Raw genomic sequence first — 19,873 nt, 5'->3', positions numbered from 1 at the left:
ATGCATCTAATAGTTTTGGCATATGATTCAGATGACAGATTTATACCACAACCACTGAGCAGGTCAAAAACATCTAATCTCTGTTCTTTGAAAACTCCACATCTAGCACTCTTAATAACCTGTAAAACTTCAAATCCAGACAATGTAACAGTACTGATTAGATGCAAGGTCCTCACCATCCTTACCAGTAAAAGTGCCATGTTGAGAACTTCCTGGAGCAATAAAATTAAGAGGGACATGAGGGGTTCCACTGACATACTCATGTGGAAAAGGACTATTAGGCCCGGCATAGCGCTGACACACCACTCGCTGACAAACAAAGTACATTCCTCCCATGACAAAAAGTGACAGTATTATACCAATGACAGGACCAATGGCACTACTGTGTGGCTGTGCCTCATCTGAAGCTGGCTTTGTTTTTTCTGGAATGAGAGGAGAAAAAAAAAAGGAGATCATTAAACATGGGGCAATATATATGTTGTTGTCCTGGAGCTTGTGCAGGAAATCAGTCAGCTCATAGTCATTCACACAGTGTCTTTGAAAGTATCTACAAACTCAGGCATCTATAACTCCATATATTTGGATTCAATGCATCAGACTTCCTCCTCTTCCCCTCCATGTACATAGAGCAGTATTAGCATGGTACTCTCCATTTTGCCTATCAATTAATCTTATAACAGGATTACTTACCATCTTGTATGACAACAGCCTAGAAAGTTTCCATTTCTTTCCCCCACAAAGTCTACAGGTTAAGGATATAGCACATTTATAAACATGAAGTCCTGAATCAAAGGGGAATCTGCCTTCTCAAAAGCCTTTTGGACTAGCAATAACATTAAAAAATCAAAAGAGTTTACAACTATGGAAGCTAATATATGTATTAAGCAGTGGTTGCCTTCCTAGCTAAAATAAGTCTTAAAATAGAGTACTTCTCCTTCCTAAAATATTACTTGCTTTCTAAAAAAACCCCTTACAAATTGCAAGGAAAACACAATCCAGAATATTTCAAATACTTTCTACTTGTTTTTTCTGCTTTCCCTATATAGCCCAGTGTTAAATAATAAAAAGTACTGCAGTATTTGAGATGAGCATCATATCTCCCCTCATTATAGGTAACACATTCAAAATTCTTGCCAAATAAATCCAACAGCTTTGTTTTTTGCATATGTGACATCCTTCAGTGAAAACGATTTTTTCCCATGTGATCCACACAACATTTATTATTTTATTTTTTTACATAACCAAATATGTAAAGTGAAAAAAAATAAACTTGGTAAAAGCTGATCAATTTTACATGTTTCAATCAAACTACAGACCCCTTCCCCCCTTAATGAAGTTGTATGAATTGAAATGGTTCATGTAAGATTCAAGCCTTCTCTTAACAAAATTTTTCTCCAGTGGTTCTAGTTTCATTCCCTTCAACGGAAGGGAATGAAAAACAACTGAAATTTGAGGAGGGAGATAAAGGAAATACAAAGATCTACTGAAGAACTCTTTAACAGCTCAGCATCAAGAATTAATTTCTGTCTTAAAGTCTTTATCTACTTTTCACACTTATTAGTGCATGATAGCTTTTATGTCAACTAAGGTCCTAACTTTGAAATAGTCAAATAAGTTCAGTTATGACACCAGAAGAAAGCAAAGCCAAAATTAAAACATGTTCCCAGGATTTTAAAACACACAATTCTCATTTTGGTTAAACCTAGCTTCTTTTCAATACAAGATCCTTGTCTAGAAAGACGCAATCATTTTTATTGCCTACTTGAGTTCTCTCCCTCTGTCAAGCAAGAATCCACAGAATGCTCCATTCCAGAGAGACTCCAGAAGAGACAGTATTATGTCTACAGAGAGACATGTTTAAATCAGTTAAGACTTCATTGTAGGACTGGACTCAAAGTGCTAACAGGAAACATCTGCATTAACTTGGCACCAAAAGAGTTTGCCAAGTGCACAAAGAATTTAAAATTAAAAAGAAGAACTGGATTACATTATCCAGGGAATTGGGGAAACTGGGTGAGACCCGAGAGATAAATTGAAAATGTGAGAAGCCTGAGAAGCATAAAATCATATAAGAGCATTGGAAGGGACCTCTAAAGGTCATCTAGTCCAATCCCCTGCAATGAGCAGTGACATCTTCAACTAGATCAGGTTGCTCAGAGCCCCATCCAGCCTGGCCTTGAACGTTTCCAGGGACGCGGCATCTACCACCTCTCAACCTGAAATTCCCAACAGGAGAGCTAAACAGTTTTTGTCACCATTCTTTTAGCCTTTTCTTATTTTCACTACTTGGGGTCTTTTCACCACTCTTGCTCATGAAATACACTTTTCCTTGCTGTAGCCATCGTGAGAATGGAAGGAAGAAAAAAGGTTACCCTGACCAGACCTGGCGACCCCTCCTCTCATCCCAGAAGTGGTACAGTTTCTGACAACTGGTGCTTCAAAACATGACAAGACTCTAAGATATTAAAAATATCACAATTAGCCAAGGTCCTATAGCCAACAAGTGCAGCATTTCTCTACACAAACCCAACACCACATATTTGTTCAGAATGACTCACTGACAGATCAGCACATCTATTTGCTTTTGTTCAAAAATGCTATGTTCCAACTATTTTGCCAGGCCACTCATGAGCTACTAAATTCTCCCTTTATCTGCCCCATTGCCTGAAAACTTCATGTACTAGTCACCCTGATGGTGCAAAAAGAGGGAAATTGCAAGCAAGAGCACAACTAAGTGAACTTTACTGCCCACTTCAGACTGCAAAATAACAGAACCTGCTAGGGACTAATACAGCAGTTGCCACCAGCGTGCCTGTAATTTGCATATACCTACTGCCATGAAAACTCAAAGTAACATTTTGACCAGAAAAATCAAGGTCTCTCCTTAAATTCTTTCCCTACTGGCACTTTAAGAGACCAGCTTATGGTTTCTTGTGGACATTTGCTTATTATATGCTAGTTCCTCCACATTATTATTCTCCAGCTTGACTCTGTAACTGCAGTGGATAGGGCTGCACATTTTTGAAAGCCACACCTAGCTTAGCAGCAGCTCTGCAAGCTCCAAGGTACTGAGCACAGCAGAATCAGGTCCCTTTCGGTATGGATCTGAAGGCCCAGTGTTGTATCTCATCCAGTATTGCAGAACTAGCTTGAAGTAACACTGGTATTTCAGTTCACCTTCACTACTGCTGTTCCTGTATTATCTGGAATACTAGCATTATAGACTCACTACACTATGCTGCAAGCTCACACTTTTGCTGCACAGAACAATGGCAGAGGATGACTATATTTAGCAGACAAATACAACTGTGAGAGTATTTGGCTTCCTGATTCACTGGGCTACCCTGAAATAATGTAACTATGTAAACACTGGGGATCTGCATAACGATGTAGGGCAGTACACTTGAACATAGCACTTTAATTTCAAAGAAAGGCAACTCACCACACATAAGCTCATCAGAACCATCAATGCAATCTGGAAAGGAGTCACACTGTTGTTTCAGGAGGATACACTGGCCACTTGCACATCGGAATTGATTGGGTAGACAAATTGCTGTGCAGAAAGAAAGAAAAGATTAAGTAGTACTTGCATGGGAGCATTTGAGTATCTTAAGAAAACCAAAAGTAAGTCATGAAGAAACAGTGCATTTTGGATTATGATGAGGTAGGCACCTGAACACCTTGTTTGCTGCTGTGGGTCAAACGCAAGTCTGTATTTCTCAGATTCCTCCTTCTTCTTATATGTCATACTCAGTGGGGCTAAAATAAAATTCTGATCCCAGTAACTCCCCATCCTTTGTCTGGGATCAAATCAGCAAGAATCTCTTAGAATAACTAACAGAGTGTAGTTGATCACCTGATAGGTTAATAGAACCACAGAATCATAGAATGTTAGGGATTGGAAGGGACCTCGAAAGATCACCTAGTCCAAATCCCCCTGCTGGAGCAGGAACACCTAGGTGAGGTTACACAGTAAGGCATCCAGGCGGGTTTTGAATGTCTCCAGAGAAGGAGACTCCACAATCTCACTGGGCAGCCTGTTCCAGTGCTCTGTTACCCTCACTGTGAAGAAGTTTCTTCTCAAATTTAAGTGGAACCTCTTGTGTTCCAGTTTGAACCCATTGCCCCTTATCCTATTATTGGTTGTCACTGAGAAGAGCCTGGCTCCATCCTCGTGACACTCACCCTTTACATATTTATAAATATTAATGAGGTCATGTAGTAACCTGGCATATTATAAAACCTTACATACTCTATACTATCTTAGGTAGCCCTGTATAATATAACCTTGCAAAATAACTGCTAAATTTCTTTTCTATATTCAGAAGCCTTTGTTTCAACAAAAGGGAACTGTTAATTAACTTTTGAACCTCTGTCAAGCCAAATAACACTAAATTATCAGTAAAGAGACTGTCTTACAAGGGCTATTGACCAGCAATTCTGGAAGGTTCACAGTACAGGTTATTCAATGTAAAAAGAAGAAAGGTTCTTTTCTTCTGGAGGAGAAGATACATGTTCATGTTTTGGGTCACAGCACTTGTGGTGTTGTGAAGTGGACCTCCTGAACAGCCATACTTACTTTGCCCTGATCTAGTTTGCAGAGCAGTTCTTGGGTAAGAAAACTAAATTATGGAGAAAACAACTTAGCTAAAATCTCCAAATGCATCAGGTCCTGATTTGCACTGTTACGCCCCCAGTAAGCTGGATGCAGCTCTGCAGGCTCCTACAGTGTATACAAACACGTGTTGATGGAAGGCTCTAAAAACATCTAACGCTCCCATCAGACTACTTAGGTTCTTGCACTATGAGAAGGGCCACGTTCTGTGTGCACCTTCCTATTTGCCAACAACTGCCAGCCATCTACTGGCTACCTGCTGCTCCTTTGTCTTCCATCGAGACTTCTGTCTTAATATCCTTTTCCTTCTGTTGTGGTTTAACCCGAGCTAGCAACATAACCATGATAGGGACTCGCTCACTCCACCGCCTCACCCTGAATAGGGGACAGAATTGAAAGGGAAGGGAAAAACTCATGATTGAGATAAATGCAGTTTCATAAAAAAATAATACTAACATACTACTCCTACTAATAGTATATATAAAAGGAAAACAGAGCATGAAACAAAAGATACTCAATGCAATTCCTCACGAACTTCATCCACACTGAACAACCAGTCCCAGGAAGCAGCACCCTGCTCCCAAACAGCTGGTGCCAGAGAGAGAAGAGAGGGGAAAAAAAAGGCAGAAAGGCCCAGAGGCCTCTGCAATAGGCAAGATGGCAAAAAGCTGAACTAAAGAAAATCCCAGACAGAACTCCCCCAAACAGGGAGAAACTTGGGACAAACCAGCTCCGAAAAACAGAACTAACTGGAAGATCCTGACTCTCCTTAAATATGAAGCGTGATCCTAATGGGATGGAATATTCTTATTGATCAGTCTGGATATCAGCCAAGGTCTGTCCCATCTGTGCCCTCCTTCCTAGCTGCCTCACACATGTGGGCAGAGCTCTCAGAACATCCTTGGCTCCCAGACAACTTTTACTCTGTCCTGGCATGTTATCTTCTTGTTCTCCAACTAAATCTAAACAATGACTGTGCTAGCTATGAAAAAGAAAATTTTCTTCATGCAGTTAGAAACCTAACTTGTTTTCAGTCAAACCAGCACACCTTCTCATGTGCCGCATCTTCTCTTTCTGTCCTGCCTTATTGGTGTTTGTGCTGGTTTGACTGAAAATGGGTTAATTTTCTTCGTGCAGCTAGAAATCTTTCTTTTTCACAGCTAGCTGGCACATTATTTGGACTTAGTTTGAGAACAAGCAGATAACACCCCAGCACAGACCTAATGTTTTTAATTTCTCTGGTCTGAGAGCCAAGGACACTCTGAGTGCTCTGCCCACAGGTGTGAGGCAGCAAGGAAAAGACAGGGCAGAGCTTGATTGACAACCAGATTGATAAATAAGAGTATTCTATCCCATTAGTGTCATGCCTCGTATACAAGGAATCAGGGTGTTCCAGTGTACTCTGCTCTTCCGCCTTCTTGCTCACTTGCTCTAGGGCACAGCCAGGGGAGTTTTTAGCCCAGCCTTTTGCCATTTTGCAGAGGCCTCTGGGCTTTTCTGCCTTTTTCCTCTCTTTTCTCTCTCTGGGATCGGCTGTTCGGACCAGGTGTGGCTTGCTGGGCCTGGCTGCTCAGTTGTGGACAGAGTTTGTGAGGAATTGCCTTGAGTATATTTTATTTCTGTTTTATACATATATTTACTAGCAGTGTATTAGTATTTTATTATTAAACTGTGTTTATCTCAATCCAGGTTTCTCCCTTGCCTTTTGATTCTTTCCCCTGTTGAGGTGGGGTGGGGGAGGGGGCGAGTGAGCAGCTACCGTGATTGTATTGCTAGCTCAGGTTAAACCATGACAGTGCTGCATAAAGAAGATTAATTTAGCAGAAGTTAAGCCCCCTCTGCTGGGCTGAACCCGAGTGATGCCCAGTTACATCATCTAACCTCAAGTTGGCACTACAAGTCTGATTGTGCTCAACGTCTAGTAAGCACTTGCACAGATTCACAAATTGTATAATATAAGTCTGAGTGCATTCAATAATGTTGAATTTGCACAATAGATTCATTAATAGTGCAGGGCAGTTGCAGTAGCTGAATTTACACAGTTGTGCAGATTCACAAATAGTATAATTTATACTATAAGTCTGAGAGCATTCAATGAGAAATTCTCACTACAAATGATGAGGTCTATTAAAGCAACAGGTGCAAGTTCTTTTAGATGCTGTTGATAAATACACTGTCTGCAAAAACACACTTTAGTTGCAAAATACACTTTAGTTATAAAAACAAATGTTAGTTGCAAGAAATAAGTATTGCTACCATATATATGTAAATTCTAAGATGACCAAATAATGCTACTAATGCTACAAGAATGAAGTCTAAGTGTCTCTGGGAAAACTTGGTACAACTACATGCGCAAATCTTACCCCAAAGCATCCCTTTGGGGTGGAGACAACAGACACAGCCTGTTGACTGGTCTCACAAGTCTTACTATGCTATTCCCTTGACTTCTCAGTGATGGTGTCTTCCCTCACCCTTCCTCTATTGTTAGGGCATTTTATACTATTTTCTACATTTAGGCGGAGCTTGAGTGACTCTAGTCACATAGGCCTTTGTTATTGATACAAAAAATGTTGCTTTGATTTTTAAGGTAAAATCTTCACTATGCATGCTCCAAAGTGTGCTAGAGGCATATACCCTTTGAAATGGAGGTGTGTTTTGGTATTATTATGAGATTATAATGAGCAAATTTCATCCATTGGACAAATTTCTGGCTCAGTAACTAGTATTTTGGATGGAATTGACTACTTACCCTTTTTAATAGACAGCAGTTATACCTTATCTTTAGAACTGGCAGCAGCTGTACCATCTGGTTCCTGTACCTACGGGGCCTGGCTGCGGTATCTTCATATCCCTCTGCTCCCCTTATCTTCTTAATTGGTACTATACTGAGCTCCCCAGGTATTATCCAAGAATGCAGGCCAGGTGCAGGGAGGAGCTGAAACCATACAGAGCTGATTTCTTCTCCACCGAGCAGCTGCCTTATATGCTGAAGATGTGAATATAGCTTTATTCTCAATAAGTGTATCCTTGATAATTAGTTTCAAAGACTTGCCCCCTCAGTAATTATCCCACAGTGGGACCCCTTGTTTCTTCTTGATCCAGCAATGGACAAGTTGGAGCACTAAACTTCTGTTGTACAGGAGATTAAGTTTCTTCAGCAGCATGGTAATCCAGTTGCAGTATCAAGAAACTGTTAACCCTGTGACTTTCACTTGGTATGAGAGGGTCAGCTAGCAATGCCACACTAAATTCAAGAAGATGAAAGCCACAGTCTTGAAGATGTGGGACAAGAACCACAAACCTATCCAGAGACATTTCTTTGGCCACTTCCAGTCATAGTCTGCAAACCCTGTGCCAGTGTTTCAGATTTAACTCTCCAAAAGCATGCCTTGGGAAACCAGAGCACAAGAGAAGAAGCTTCTGATAGAATCAAGGCATTGAACTCAGACCCATGGAATGGCAGTGATTACCACTGCTCTGACCAGAAGGCAATTCCTCTGATGCATGTGGTATAGTAGAAAAGTTCTGTTAAGCCCAGTTAGCCTTGCCACCTTAATAAGTCTCATCTAAAGTAGGAGAATGTACTATATGCTACCTTCCCTCCCCCAAACACAATGGATTATAGGCTGATACACACTAAGGCATGAGAAAGGCCTATTGGTTTTCTTTTTCTTAGGAACCCACTCAGGCCTTGGCCTGTAAAGATTCCTGAGGACTACAGAGGTCACGTTTGCCACACCTCTCTCAGTCTAACCCTGGACACTGAGTATGTTCATAAGCTTTCTAGGGATGTGTCAGACAGCATCCTGGACAGAAGTCTAGTCGTGGGTGGTCCAAGTGCTTTGCAGAGGACTAGGCATACAACCACTGAGCATTTCACCTCTGAAGAAACATGTCTTCAATTCTTCTAGACCAGATGGTAAGGCTCATCTGTGCCTGCAAAGGGGCTGTGCAGGGCAAGGCAGATGCCTACAGTTCATATGGTGCCAGAACACTGGTATTAAGTTTGCTTAGCAGGGCCTACCATTTCACAGAGAGATGACCAAATGCACATTTCACTTTGACTCTGTGTGTGGGTAATAGCACTGTTACACTGCATATGGGCTCCATGGTGGACAAAGCAGACCCTCTTGATGAAGCAGTACAGGTAGTAAGTACCACCTCCCACAAGAAAGACAGGAACTCGGACATGGTTGATCCTCTTCTTATTTGCAAATAAGGTATTGATGTTCTGTTGTCCAGGTTTAGAGTTACAGAAGACATTGCAAATCCACAAAATAGCTCACTGAAATGTCCACAAAAATCTACTCTGCTGGCCCAGTGTCAATGGTTAGCTACTGAGTGAGTAGAGACTAAGGTCTTGAGCCAAAGGCAAGAGCCTCCTAGAGCCTAGAGGCTCCTGAAAATTTGTACAGCAATAAGAAGCCATGGTGCCAGCTCATAGTCAGGTGTCTGTTTCAGTTATGTCTTAATACTAGACACAGAATATGCAAGTTGTCCCAGCAATGAAAGGATGATCAGTTGCACCCATTCATGCTTCTCTCTTTGACCCAGATCCTATGGCTGACTGCACACAAAGCAGCTGCAGCAGTAAGAGTTCCTTGGATGTCATTCCACAGATTTCTCATAGAAAGTTACATCGAGGATTATAAGCATCAGCTTGCTACGAGTGAACTCTCAGAACATCCATTGCAGCCACAGGATTAAGTCCATCTCTTCCTCCCTGTGGCACCTTGCAGTGACCACTGTCCAGAGGTGAAGTGGACACCATGGAAACAATGCAAATCAAAATGGTAATTATGCAGGGGATTAAAAAAAAAAAAAAAAAGCATGTGGTAAGTTCTGCCAGTTTCTTTTCTATTTTCATTCTGAATATGGATTAAAGATACTTTCCCCAATCTCCCTCACGTCTGTAGTTACATGGTCAGCAATTTATGGAGCTATAAAGAAGTTTAATATGAACAATTGAGTAAGGAAGAGTGAAATACAGAATCACTGGATAGCTAAGTTAGGCTTATGGTTGAGGCTGTTTTATCCCATTTGAAACTAAAAATCATATATATATGTATATATAACCAAGAGTTCAGGAAAATTAATCTTACTATCACAATCTGCTTCATCAGATTTATCTTGGCAGTCAACTTCTCCATTACACCGTAAGTGTACATCAATACACTGTCCTTTCTCACACTGGTACTGGGATGCAGAGCATATGGGGCAGTTATCTTCATCACTCTGGTCATCACACTCTGGAAATCCATCACAACGCCATGCCATTGGGATGCAGTCAATCTCTCCAGTTGCACAGGTAAACTGGTCAGGGGAACAAGTTGGGGGTTCTGGAAAAAGGGAAAACAAATCACATTTATATATTCAATTTTAGCTCTTTCAATAGTAAGAATTTGAGTAAAAATGTGACAGACATTTTCAAGAAAAACACAATGATTCCTGGACTGATGTTCTGTGACAATATTAAGATTCCAGCATAGAGGAAAACATGATTTTGCACAGGGAATGAAATTTTGCCAACTTCATAACAAAAACTGTATGCATGCCAATTAGAGAAGCTTGCTCTAGCAGGTAAGCACTAAATTAAGGAAAGGAACTACTACTTTTTGGAAGACACTGTCATACACATAACTTCAAATGAATACTCAATTTCTGATTGCAAACAATATTCTACACAATTCTAATCCCTGCAATTATATTAGCCTGGAACAAATCTTCATTAAAAAAATCTGGCACAGAGGGTTACTTGGCAATGAATACACCTAAAACGTATAACATCTTGTCCTGGTCTTGTTAAAAACAAGACCAGTTCGCTTTTAGTGATTTTTATTTCAGCTAAGTTCTTTTAGGTGGCTGTACTTTCCTGAGTTTTAGCCTGCATATTTTTCCTTGGATGCTGTACTTGGTGCTGATAAGAAGACCAACGGAATGCTGAAGAAGCTCATGTTTAGATTTATTATTATGGTAGCCAAGAAAGACTGATTAGTTTTTCCACATTCCATCATGAGAGGAGTGTGTTTGAGGAGGGGTGGATGGAACAGGTGACTTAAATTGACCAAATAAGTATTCCATCCCATAATCGTCATACCCCCTATATAAGAGGGTGATCACGAGGGTCTCCTCTCCAACCGTGGCTGGTATCTAGAGAGGACGGTGTCTGTCTGCCTGTGATCTACAGGTCTCAGGCCCTGCATCCCTGCAACCAGTTTCCGGTTTGCTGTAAAGTCCTGCCCGTGACTTCCGGAGGCCTGGCCTGCACCTGCTGGAGCCACGCCAGCTCCACTGCCGCTGGAGTGATGCCAACTCCACATCGAGCACTTAAGATTGTTTTTGTATATATTGTATATATTCTCTATTTATTAGTAGCATTAGTAAAACCCTTTAAAACCTTCCAACTTGAAGTCTAAGTCTCCCTTCTCTTTTATCTTCCCTATCATACTTCTGATTTAAAGGAAAAAGGGTGGCGGGAGGTAAGAGGGTAACAGGGAGCGTCTGCCACAGTTTATTGTTGCCTTGCCTTAAATGGTAACACATCTGCTTCTACAATATTTGTTCCTCTATTTTTGCAGTGGTTTCTCTGCAAACAAATTTCCAAGTCAGATATGAACTGAAAAATATGAATGGAGAAAAAGTATCTGTAAAGGTCTGTTAAACATCAAGCTAAGTCCTCTGGAAAGTTTCTGAGCTGCAGGTCAGTGGATGTTCAGACAGCAGCTCTGTAGGCCTGTCCTGATCTTATATGCTTTCACTACAGTCAGAGACAGAACACTAGACCTTCTGCACAGCCATTTTTATGTTTGTTGGACTGAAGAAAGCTGAGACTTCCTTCAAATTTGACCTTTAATGGATCCCAAGATTCTGGCATCAATGCATTCCACATCCATACTGTTACTCAAGTTGCAATCACACACTGATAGCATTAAGCAGCAGCTACAACCTCATGCAGAGATGCAACAGTTATCCTGTAATAAGGCATTCATAGTTGCTTTCTTCAGAATGTCAAAAGACAAAGGCATTCCAGATGAAGAATCTATTGCAAAAAATGCCCCTAATTCTTACATAAAGCAAATTAGCACACACCTTTTCACCATTACTATCAGTGAAAGAAACAGTCAACATATTATATAAGTCCCTTCAGTTGTTACCAGCACCAGTTAGCTATGTGCAAAATGAGGGGACCATCTCAAAACGCTGCTGCAGTGAACAGATACATTTCCACTAATTTCAAAAGCTGTTGTGTGAAATCCCTGTGACCTAATTAAACCAGTTAACAGAGGCAGTCATTAGTCTCCAGATTTGCTGTTGTCAGCTAATACTCTAAGTAGATGCTTTACCACTATGATTAACAGAGTACCACATCATACCCTGTCTAAGACAACAATATTGAGCAAGCTGGAGGTGTGCTCTGACACTGGATGGTAACATCCCTCTGGAAAACTAATGAGGTTTTAACATTCAGGCTCAGGAATGGACTTCACAAAGAACCCAGCAAAAGGAAAGCTTCCCAGTTGTAACTAATGACAATAGTTTTGTACGAGTATTTTTCTCCTGAGGGTGATGTTACTGATCCCAGAGCTATGCAAATACATGCAAACCATTTTCCAAGTACTTCACTAGGGAGAAATGCTCAAGAACAAGACACAGGTATAATCAAGAGCTTGAAAAACAACATACAAATAAAAATCCAAATGCATGTGATTTTTGAAAATGTTATGATATTTAAGTTTCTGACTTATGATTATTTGGTGTAGCAATATGAGAATTACAAATCCAGCCAGTGACCTGACAGCTGTAGGTAAGATAAAGACACCAGATACAGACATCAAGACAATTTTTGAATTAGATTTTGATATGAGTGTGCTGTTTAGATAATTCAACAGACAGATTACTACTTCTGTATTTAGAGCCACATTTAATGTTGCATTATGGTTGCAGTTCACAGGCATAAGCTTGTCTTGTCAAGGGCATTCATAAGGTTACATGGATAAATGTTCTCCAGCTAAAATTGCTATTAATTTATTTTGAAATAGTGGCTATTGGCTGCTACTATGGCAGACAAGATATGTTAAGAAGTTGTTGCAGGCTTAGTGGAGGATTAGAATAAAAAAACCCTGATATGGTCACTGATATGGAGGCCCCTTAATTTTAAGATTTATAGCTGAAGATAACAAAAGAGGAGGTAAGAATCTCTTATGGCCATGTTTTGCAACAACAGCACAAGAAATATAAACAGATTGATTTCCTATGTTCCTGCAGATGTAACCACTACTCTAAAACCACATAGCCTGCTGTGGTCATGAGAAAGAAAAAGTCTATAATGGACATGACTGTCTCAAGGGAAGTCAAGAGTTCAGCCAGAAAATAAGATCCATAGAAAATGAATACATAAAAATAAGTCAAGTGGACCAACAGAACCAAACAATTTAAGATATGATGTTTTCCAGAAAGAAACAATGTTTTATTTGCTTTGTTTTTAATCCCCTCTGCAAGTATAACATAACAATTTTCAGAAATCCTGGGACTGTGAAAGTGAAGTCTAAAGAAAAAGTCTACCATGTGGAAAGAGGATTGCAATAGAGCTTTTGGCCTACATTTCATAATGAGACAGTACAGTGTTTCATGTCATGAGGTCAAATTAATTTGAAGGACTGGTGTATGACACTGTGGGAATCATATGCACAATTTCTGCTGCTAGGTCATCAAAGGTTGATGTGACATCATCTCACAAGCATTTGTTTGAAGCACCAACCTGTCACATCATACAATTATAAAAATGTCTGTAGAATATGCAAATATTTTAAGGTGAAAGAAGGATATTCTGCTTAAAATGAAAAGTCACCTATGTCCAAAAACTGAAGGAAAAAACAGGTGGTAGAAGAATCAAAGGTCAATTTAACATGATGCAACACACCATGTGTAACAAAACTGTGTGTAAATCCACATTTTGGATTGGAATGCAACCTCAACCCCCATCTCTTCTGATGTAAACTGCTTAGCAGTACTGTTAAACAAAGCTCACCTCCGCATGTTAAGAGATTCTGTAGAAGCACGAGGTGCTCAGGACATGAACATCTTGGAGTCCCGTCTCCTTTGGCAATGCAGATATGCGAACACCCACCATTGTCATGGGAACATGGATGGACAGCTGGAGGAACAAACAGAAAAATATATTAAAGAGCAAAAAAGAAATCATAACCAGTCACAGCTAGGGCAAACTCACAAAACCACTTGTGGACCACTTCTGTTTGAGTAACCAAAATTGCACTACAAAATAAGAGGAAGATAAATGCAGGATTTTTCAGTTCAGTGCTCAAAAGTTGATTTACTACTTCATCAGGACTACATTTCTCCCAGTCTCAGGTGAAGAGGAATGAGAAGGCAGATTTGAGAAGGTTGCATTTACAGTGCACCTAGACCTAGGACAGCTCACTGTAGGAGCTTCCTGCCAATTCTCCCTCCCTCACTAGTGTCTTTTAAATCATCGATTGTGCTAAGTCAAACCAGTTGTGCTTTACAGAGGGGTCTAAAACCTCCAGAGAAAAGGCAAGTACAATTATTTTATTTCTTTTTAAAGGTTTTCCAAATATTATCATTTGGTTGTACTTAAAAAATAACAACCATAATTAGAGTGAATTCCATATCATGTGAGCTTGTACAAAGCAGGTAACTAAGTGCCATAAAATCACATATTCTAGCTGTGCAGAAATACTCCTCTGCACAAGAAAGAAGAATTTGTTTCTCCTTCTCTTCTAGGATCCTGACTGGCTAAGTTGAAAGCACTCCATGGCTTACAATATTCAGCTGGATGAGGATTTTTGAGAGAGAGTGACCAAGGCTGAGAGATATTAAAGGTATTGAAATAAACTCACAGAATTCCTCCATATCAAGCTCTTCCACAGCATGAATGCCTGTTAGGTGAGCAATTCGGCCTTGAATTCTAGTCCTTTTGTACCCATTTATTTTCTCCACTCTCTCAATCATCTGCTGCTGACGATCAATCCAATACAAGTGATTCCCCAGCACAGTGAGTCCCATTGGCTGAAGGATGTTGGAGTCCTCCAGGGTCACACGGTTAGCACCTGAGTTAAATAAAAAAAAGACTAGTTTTACACTAGTCAACTTTTAACTAATTTCTTTAAAAAACCCCCAACCAAACCCAACATTGAAAATAGTTAGGTGTAAAGTCATTAGCTTCATTTGTCTATGCAGATGAAGGCTCTGCTTGTTCAGCCTTATCTCAGGTGAATGTGACCAGTTGCCATGTCATGAGGGCAAGTAGATAAAATGTGAAACACAGTTCATCCTTGCATACACTGGCTGGTCAGCCAGCCACGATCAGCCTCATGTTAACACGCTCTGTTACATGTAACTGTGTGCAATCCCTAAAAGCCTCTGTCACCAATAAAGCCTCAACTCTTGGGCCAAAATTTTTACAATACATTCACACACTGAGCAGTACACTTTGTTGGAATCTACAAGCAAGCAAGAAATACTAGCAATTAGCTTTACTGCCATTACTCAGATAAAACACACTAATCATGCAAAGCAACAGGGAAATAAACCCTGTCATATGCTGTATCACAACCACAGAGATATGATCACAAAAGAAAAACTCACATTCTAACAGCCACACTTCTTTCTTCACTTTCTCTTTTTCCTTCAGTAACCAACCAGAAAACCAAAACTCCAAGTAATTCAGTATGCCCTTAAACAGAACTCAAATGCTCAGATTTTCTGCTCCACAGAAATATGCAAAAATCTGCTCTCAGCCACTGTGTAAAAATCAGGATAAATAAAAATGCATTTATGACTGCTTTTAGCTTTAATTGCTTGCAGTCTTCTACTGCATACTATCCTACACTTAGCGGCCTTTAACTGTTGCTTTTGTTATGCTTGTCTAAAGTGAAAAACTATTCCAAATTATTCTTTTAATTCACAGAAACCATTTTAAGGCTGTGTATGCCTATGTATACTGGATATATTTGTTAATAAAAATGAATCAAAACAAAAGCTGCTTCTGCTCTCGTATTTCATTTTGGAATAAAGACCTTAAGTCTGCCTGCATTTAAAAAATAAAAGTTTTTAATATCTACACAAAATAAGATTACAGAATCTGGATATAGAATAAAATGCTATGAGCACAGGATTCCACTATTTTGTGGCAGAAATCATATAGAGCTCAGCCATGCATAAGAATGTAACATCTATTTCAATTACAGATTCTGTTAGTTTGGCACATAAAATTACTGCCTGCAATGACTCTTGCTTGACTGTCATGAAAAACAGCATGCATGCATACAAATATAATTTAGTTGTAGAGAGATCAGAAATTCTTGGACTTGGAGTTTCAGTTCTTTAGTGCTGAATTTCTTTTGTTTCCAAATCAATGAGGAAGACATCTTTGTTTCATTCCGTTTTCTGAAGAAACATGTATGAACTGTATGTGACAGCAGAGTCCTGTAATCTGATATATCCATTACTGTATGCACTTTCCAGGTATCACAGAATTTTACTCTTAGGCAGAGTAAAAGAACAGAATGGATGCACCTGCACTATTTCTACTACATGGGCACTAAACCTGACCCTTAGTACTACTCTCTAGCAGTGCAGTTCCTGAGATGTTCTTTGTCTTCTCCAAAACAGGTCTTCAAATTTAGAAATACTAGGAAACATTTTGACAGAAGAACATTCTCAATTATCAAACATAGGGCTCTTTGGTCATTTGCCCTGCAATCTGCTGAGCGCCCTTGGCTCCTATGAACTTCAGTGTCACTGGATTTTCAAAGACAAGTCCTTTTGTCAGATTAAGTCTTGCATTTTGAAGCAAAGGTACAATTTTCAGCTGCATTCAAGATACCACAAGAACAGGAAAGCCACATTTCAACCTGATATAAAGATAACAACTTCTGCCTTCGTGACTTTTTAAGTGCTAAATTGCTCATCCCTTTAGATATAAAAGGCAAGCTGGTTTCCTGAAGGATATCCTAAAATCATGAATACTTGACGTGTTAGGTGACATTTGCAAGCTAGCATTCCTGTTGCAATCCTAGCCTGTTTGGACAGCCTACCAATCCAGTTCTAAAACACACTACATTTAATGGTTTATAGGGGTGTACATCAAGCATCATCGTTTTTCTCCCTAACATGCAAAAAACTGAACACTGGTGATTTGGGAAGCTGCTGGAGATAGCAGTAGATAAAGTGATTAATCAATGCTATAATTACATTGGATTTGATCTTGAGTAAATGACAGTTCAAATTATTAATTAATAATTTTAAAAGGAGAATGGCACCTATAGCACTGGATGACATCATTAAATTGTTGTTTAGAAGAATGATCAACATGAAAAACTTGATCTGAATAAATAAAAGGATATTTCCAACATATATGGTTAGAATAAAGAAGACAAAACATGTTGCAAATAAAGAAGTGTCAGATTTCCACAGTAATCAGTTTGATTCTCAGAATGAAACAGATGTGTAGTCTTTTCAAGATGGAAATCAATAATAAAATGTAAAAAACATGAAGCAGGAAAGACACATAACTCCTCTATTTAAAGTCCAATTGAAAACAAAGCAAGTCAAATTTATTCAGCAGCCTCAGTTTATACTAAAATCCTTTTGCTAATATATGCCCATTTCAAAGTGTTTTGCTCAGAAAATAGGTTTCAGAGGAACTAATTCAAGCCAGCATAACTTTGGCTGTCAATTTTTTTCTGATGCAAGATTGCAAAATATTTTAAAATAACAATACGCTGTTAACTCATTTAAAAAATCAGTAGCTCACTGAATCAAATTACACAGATCTCAGCTGCAACAAATACAACCATCGTTTTCAAGCTATATTATACATATCTTCTAGTTAATAAAAATTGTTTTCTTTTAATCCTGTAGCTTTCCCCTGATTTTATCTTACCTACAGGGTTTGACTCTTTAGTTGTGGCCCATCAAATATATGTGCACTAAAAGCTTTGGTTCAATATTAACTACAGAAAGTTTAGTTTTCCCTGTAAAAAGATCCAAAGAATGGGATTAAAATACATATCCAGTATGCAAAAATAAGCTTACAGGGAGTTTTAATGGCATGAAAATGAAGAATGTGTACAAAGGAAGTTGCAATCACAGGATACAACTACCAGTATGTAATGGTCTAGTTGCTGATTTATTCATGTATCAGTTTATCTAAGTCCTATCGTCAGGTCTTATTCATTCAAGACTTAGATCTAAAACAATAATAAACAGACTTCTCTGCATTTCATGCTGTACTGTGCAAGGTCACAGTCTACATCTTCCAATCTTTAGCAAGAAAAACTTGCCCCCTGCCCAGCCCCATCTGCTAGCTGTGACTCAGCCTTGGATGTGTACTAAATCAAAGGGGAAAAAAGAAAGTTTATGTACACACAAACAGAAGATCTACACATAGCTAGATTTGCTAGCTACAGTTTCATTAAGTAATATGGCTTCCTCTTACATGGCGGGCCACCTTTTTATCAGTACCAGCACTAGGTGTTGATCCTGTCTTCCCTTCTCAATCCATCAACTTCTCCCTGGTACATTCCCCCTCTCCCAAATCATATGATTTCCACATAATCCTCTTTGGTGCATCTTCTCTAGCTCTTGCATTTGTGGATACCACTGTAGCCACAATATCTGCATGATATGCTGCTTTTCCATCTTAGCCTTTTACTTTTGTATTTCCTCCTACAGAACTTATCCTTTAATCACTAGAGAAAATCCTCTTAGTATCTCTGATGCATTTTGTGTTACATGTCCCAATCTGTCAACCTTTACTTCTCAAACATGGGTTTTTGCACAAGCCAAGCCCTCTGACACCTATCCTGGATTGGTCATTTTGTGGCTACACAGGCAGTTTGACAATACGCCCCCATCCAGCTTCATAACTGATGAAAGACATGGGCTGCTTTAGCTTTGCAGTTCCAGATTCATATTTTTATACCTTCTCTGGCAAACCCGAGTCCAACTGTGACTCAGTTTTAGGTGCTCGAAAGTGAACTGTCCTTGTAAAAAAATGAACAATTTTCTCCTGTTCCAGTTTGTTGCCCCACTACAACACAAGGGAAGGATGTGACTACATGGCAAAAAGAGAAGAGCTGCCAAAAAATGGAGAATCAGCCTGTTAGGGCAGTTGCCAATCACTACAACAGCCCAGCTTTTACTCCCTCACACTAGTTCACTTTTCTCTGTGCTTCCTTTGGGATTTCATTTCTTAAGAGACTGAATCGTGAGTCAGAAAGTAGGGGCATTGGATCCTCTGTGCTATACTGCTCATGAGATAAGTGAGCCCATTTCTCCACTTCTTCAGCACCTTTAAGTGCTTTTAAAAGAAGTCAATGATGAACAGCAGTCTCTAAAATCCATGTGGTGCTATTGCTATGAACATGGACTAATGTTTTATTTTACTGATGTGGGAAAACTGCAATTAATTGACATCTCTCCACTGTTTTGCAACACTGGTATTCCAGATGAGCTGCCTTATCATCCACCTTAGAAAAAGTCCATTCCCCTTCCTTCTGTTTTTTCAGGCTACCTTGATTTACTAAGATATAAATTCCAGAGAAGGAAAAATTGAAGAGTTACGCAAACTTTTCAAACCATAACAAAAAAAAAGGGCACAGGGGAGGTGATTTAGACATTCCATGACTGGCAACATCTATTTAAATCTGATCTTGCAAAAGTTGCTTTCAGAATATACCAAAAGTCAAATGGGTCTCTTGGAGGGTGGCAATCATTACAGACACATTTAACACAATCAGATCAAAGATGGGAGCCCACAAGCAATAGTTCCCTGTGACTGCTTACACAGAAGTGGAAACAGCAGAGATAAAATTTACTGGGGTCAACATTGAAGAGGGAATAATGTCCTATACATATACACACTCTGCTCCAAACATTTAACTGCTACCACATACCTGACAAGTCACAGCTTTCGATGCGCTTCAGATCTGCATCCACCCAGAAAAGCTTTCCAAGTTTGTTGTCAATCACCAGTGCTACTGGTCGGATCAACCCTGTTGTAAAAAGCACTTCTCTCTCTGTGCCATCAAGGGCTGCACGCTCAATCTTGGGAGCTCGATCTTGCATGTTGGTGAAGTACATGTACCTGAGAACAAAGAAACCAGGTACTTAACTGAGAGCTTCAGAAGGGAGGCAACTCACCTTTGCACACAGGTTCTATGTTGTAAGTGGGAATGGTCTACTCAGGGATGACTGCAGCGACCCTTGCTCACA

At 39.6% G+C, this 19,873-nt stretch overlaps 1 protein-coding gene across 7 annotated transcripts in view; it reads right to left on the bottom strand.

Annotated features, from left to right (window-relative positions):
* LRP5 (LDL receptor related protein 5) overlaps positions 1-19,873 on the bottom strand; it is a 178,768-nt gene that overhangs the window by 13,273 nt on the left and 145,622 nt on the right. For all 7 annotated transcript variants that reach the window (XM_065838054.2, XM_065838052.2, XM_065838053.2 and 4 more), the window contains 6 exons: positions 19,555-19,745; positions 14,494-14,703; positions 13,644-13,769; positions 9,718-9,954; positions 3,443-3,553; positions 186-422 (listed from right to left, as the gene is read on the bottom strand). In XM_065838054.2, coding sequence (XP_065694126.1) covers positions 186-422; positions 3,443-3,553; positions 9,718-9,954; positions 13,644-13,769; positions 14,494-14,703; positions 19,555-19,745 — 1,112 coding nt within the window. The remainder of the gene's footprint in view (positions 1-185; positions 423-3,442; positions 3,554-9,717; positions 9,955-13,643; positions 13,770-14,493; positions 14,704-19,554; positions 19,746-19,873) is intronic.

The sequence above is a fragment of the Patagioenas fasciata genome, chromosome 5 (genome assembly GCF_037038585.1).
Source record: "Patagioenas fasciata isolate bPatFas1 chromosome 5, bPatFas1.hap1, whole genome shotgun sequence".
Lineage (NCBI taxonomy): Eukaryota > Metazoa > Chordata > Aves > Columbiformes > Columbidae > Patagioenas > Patagioenas fasciata.
This window is presented reverse-complemented; position numbering and strand designations above follow the sequence as displayed.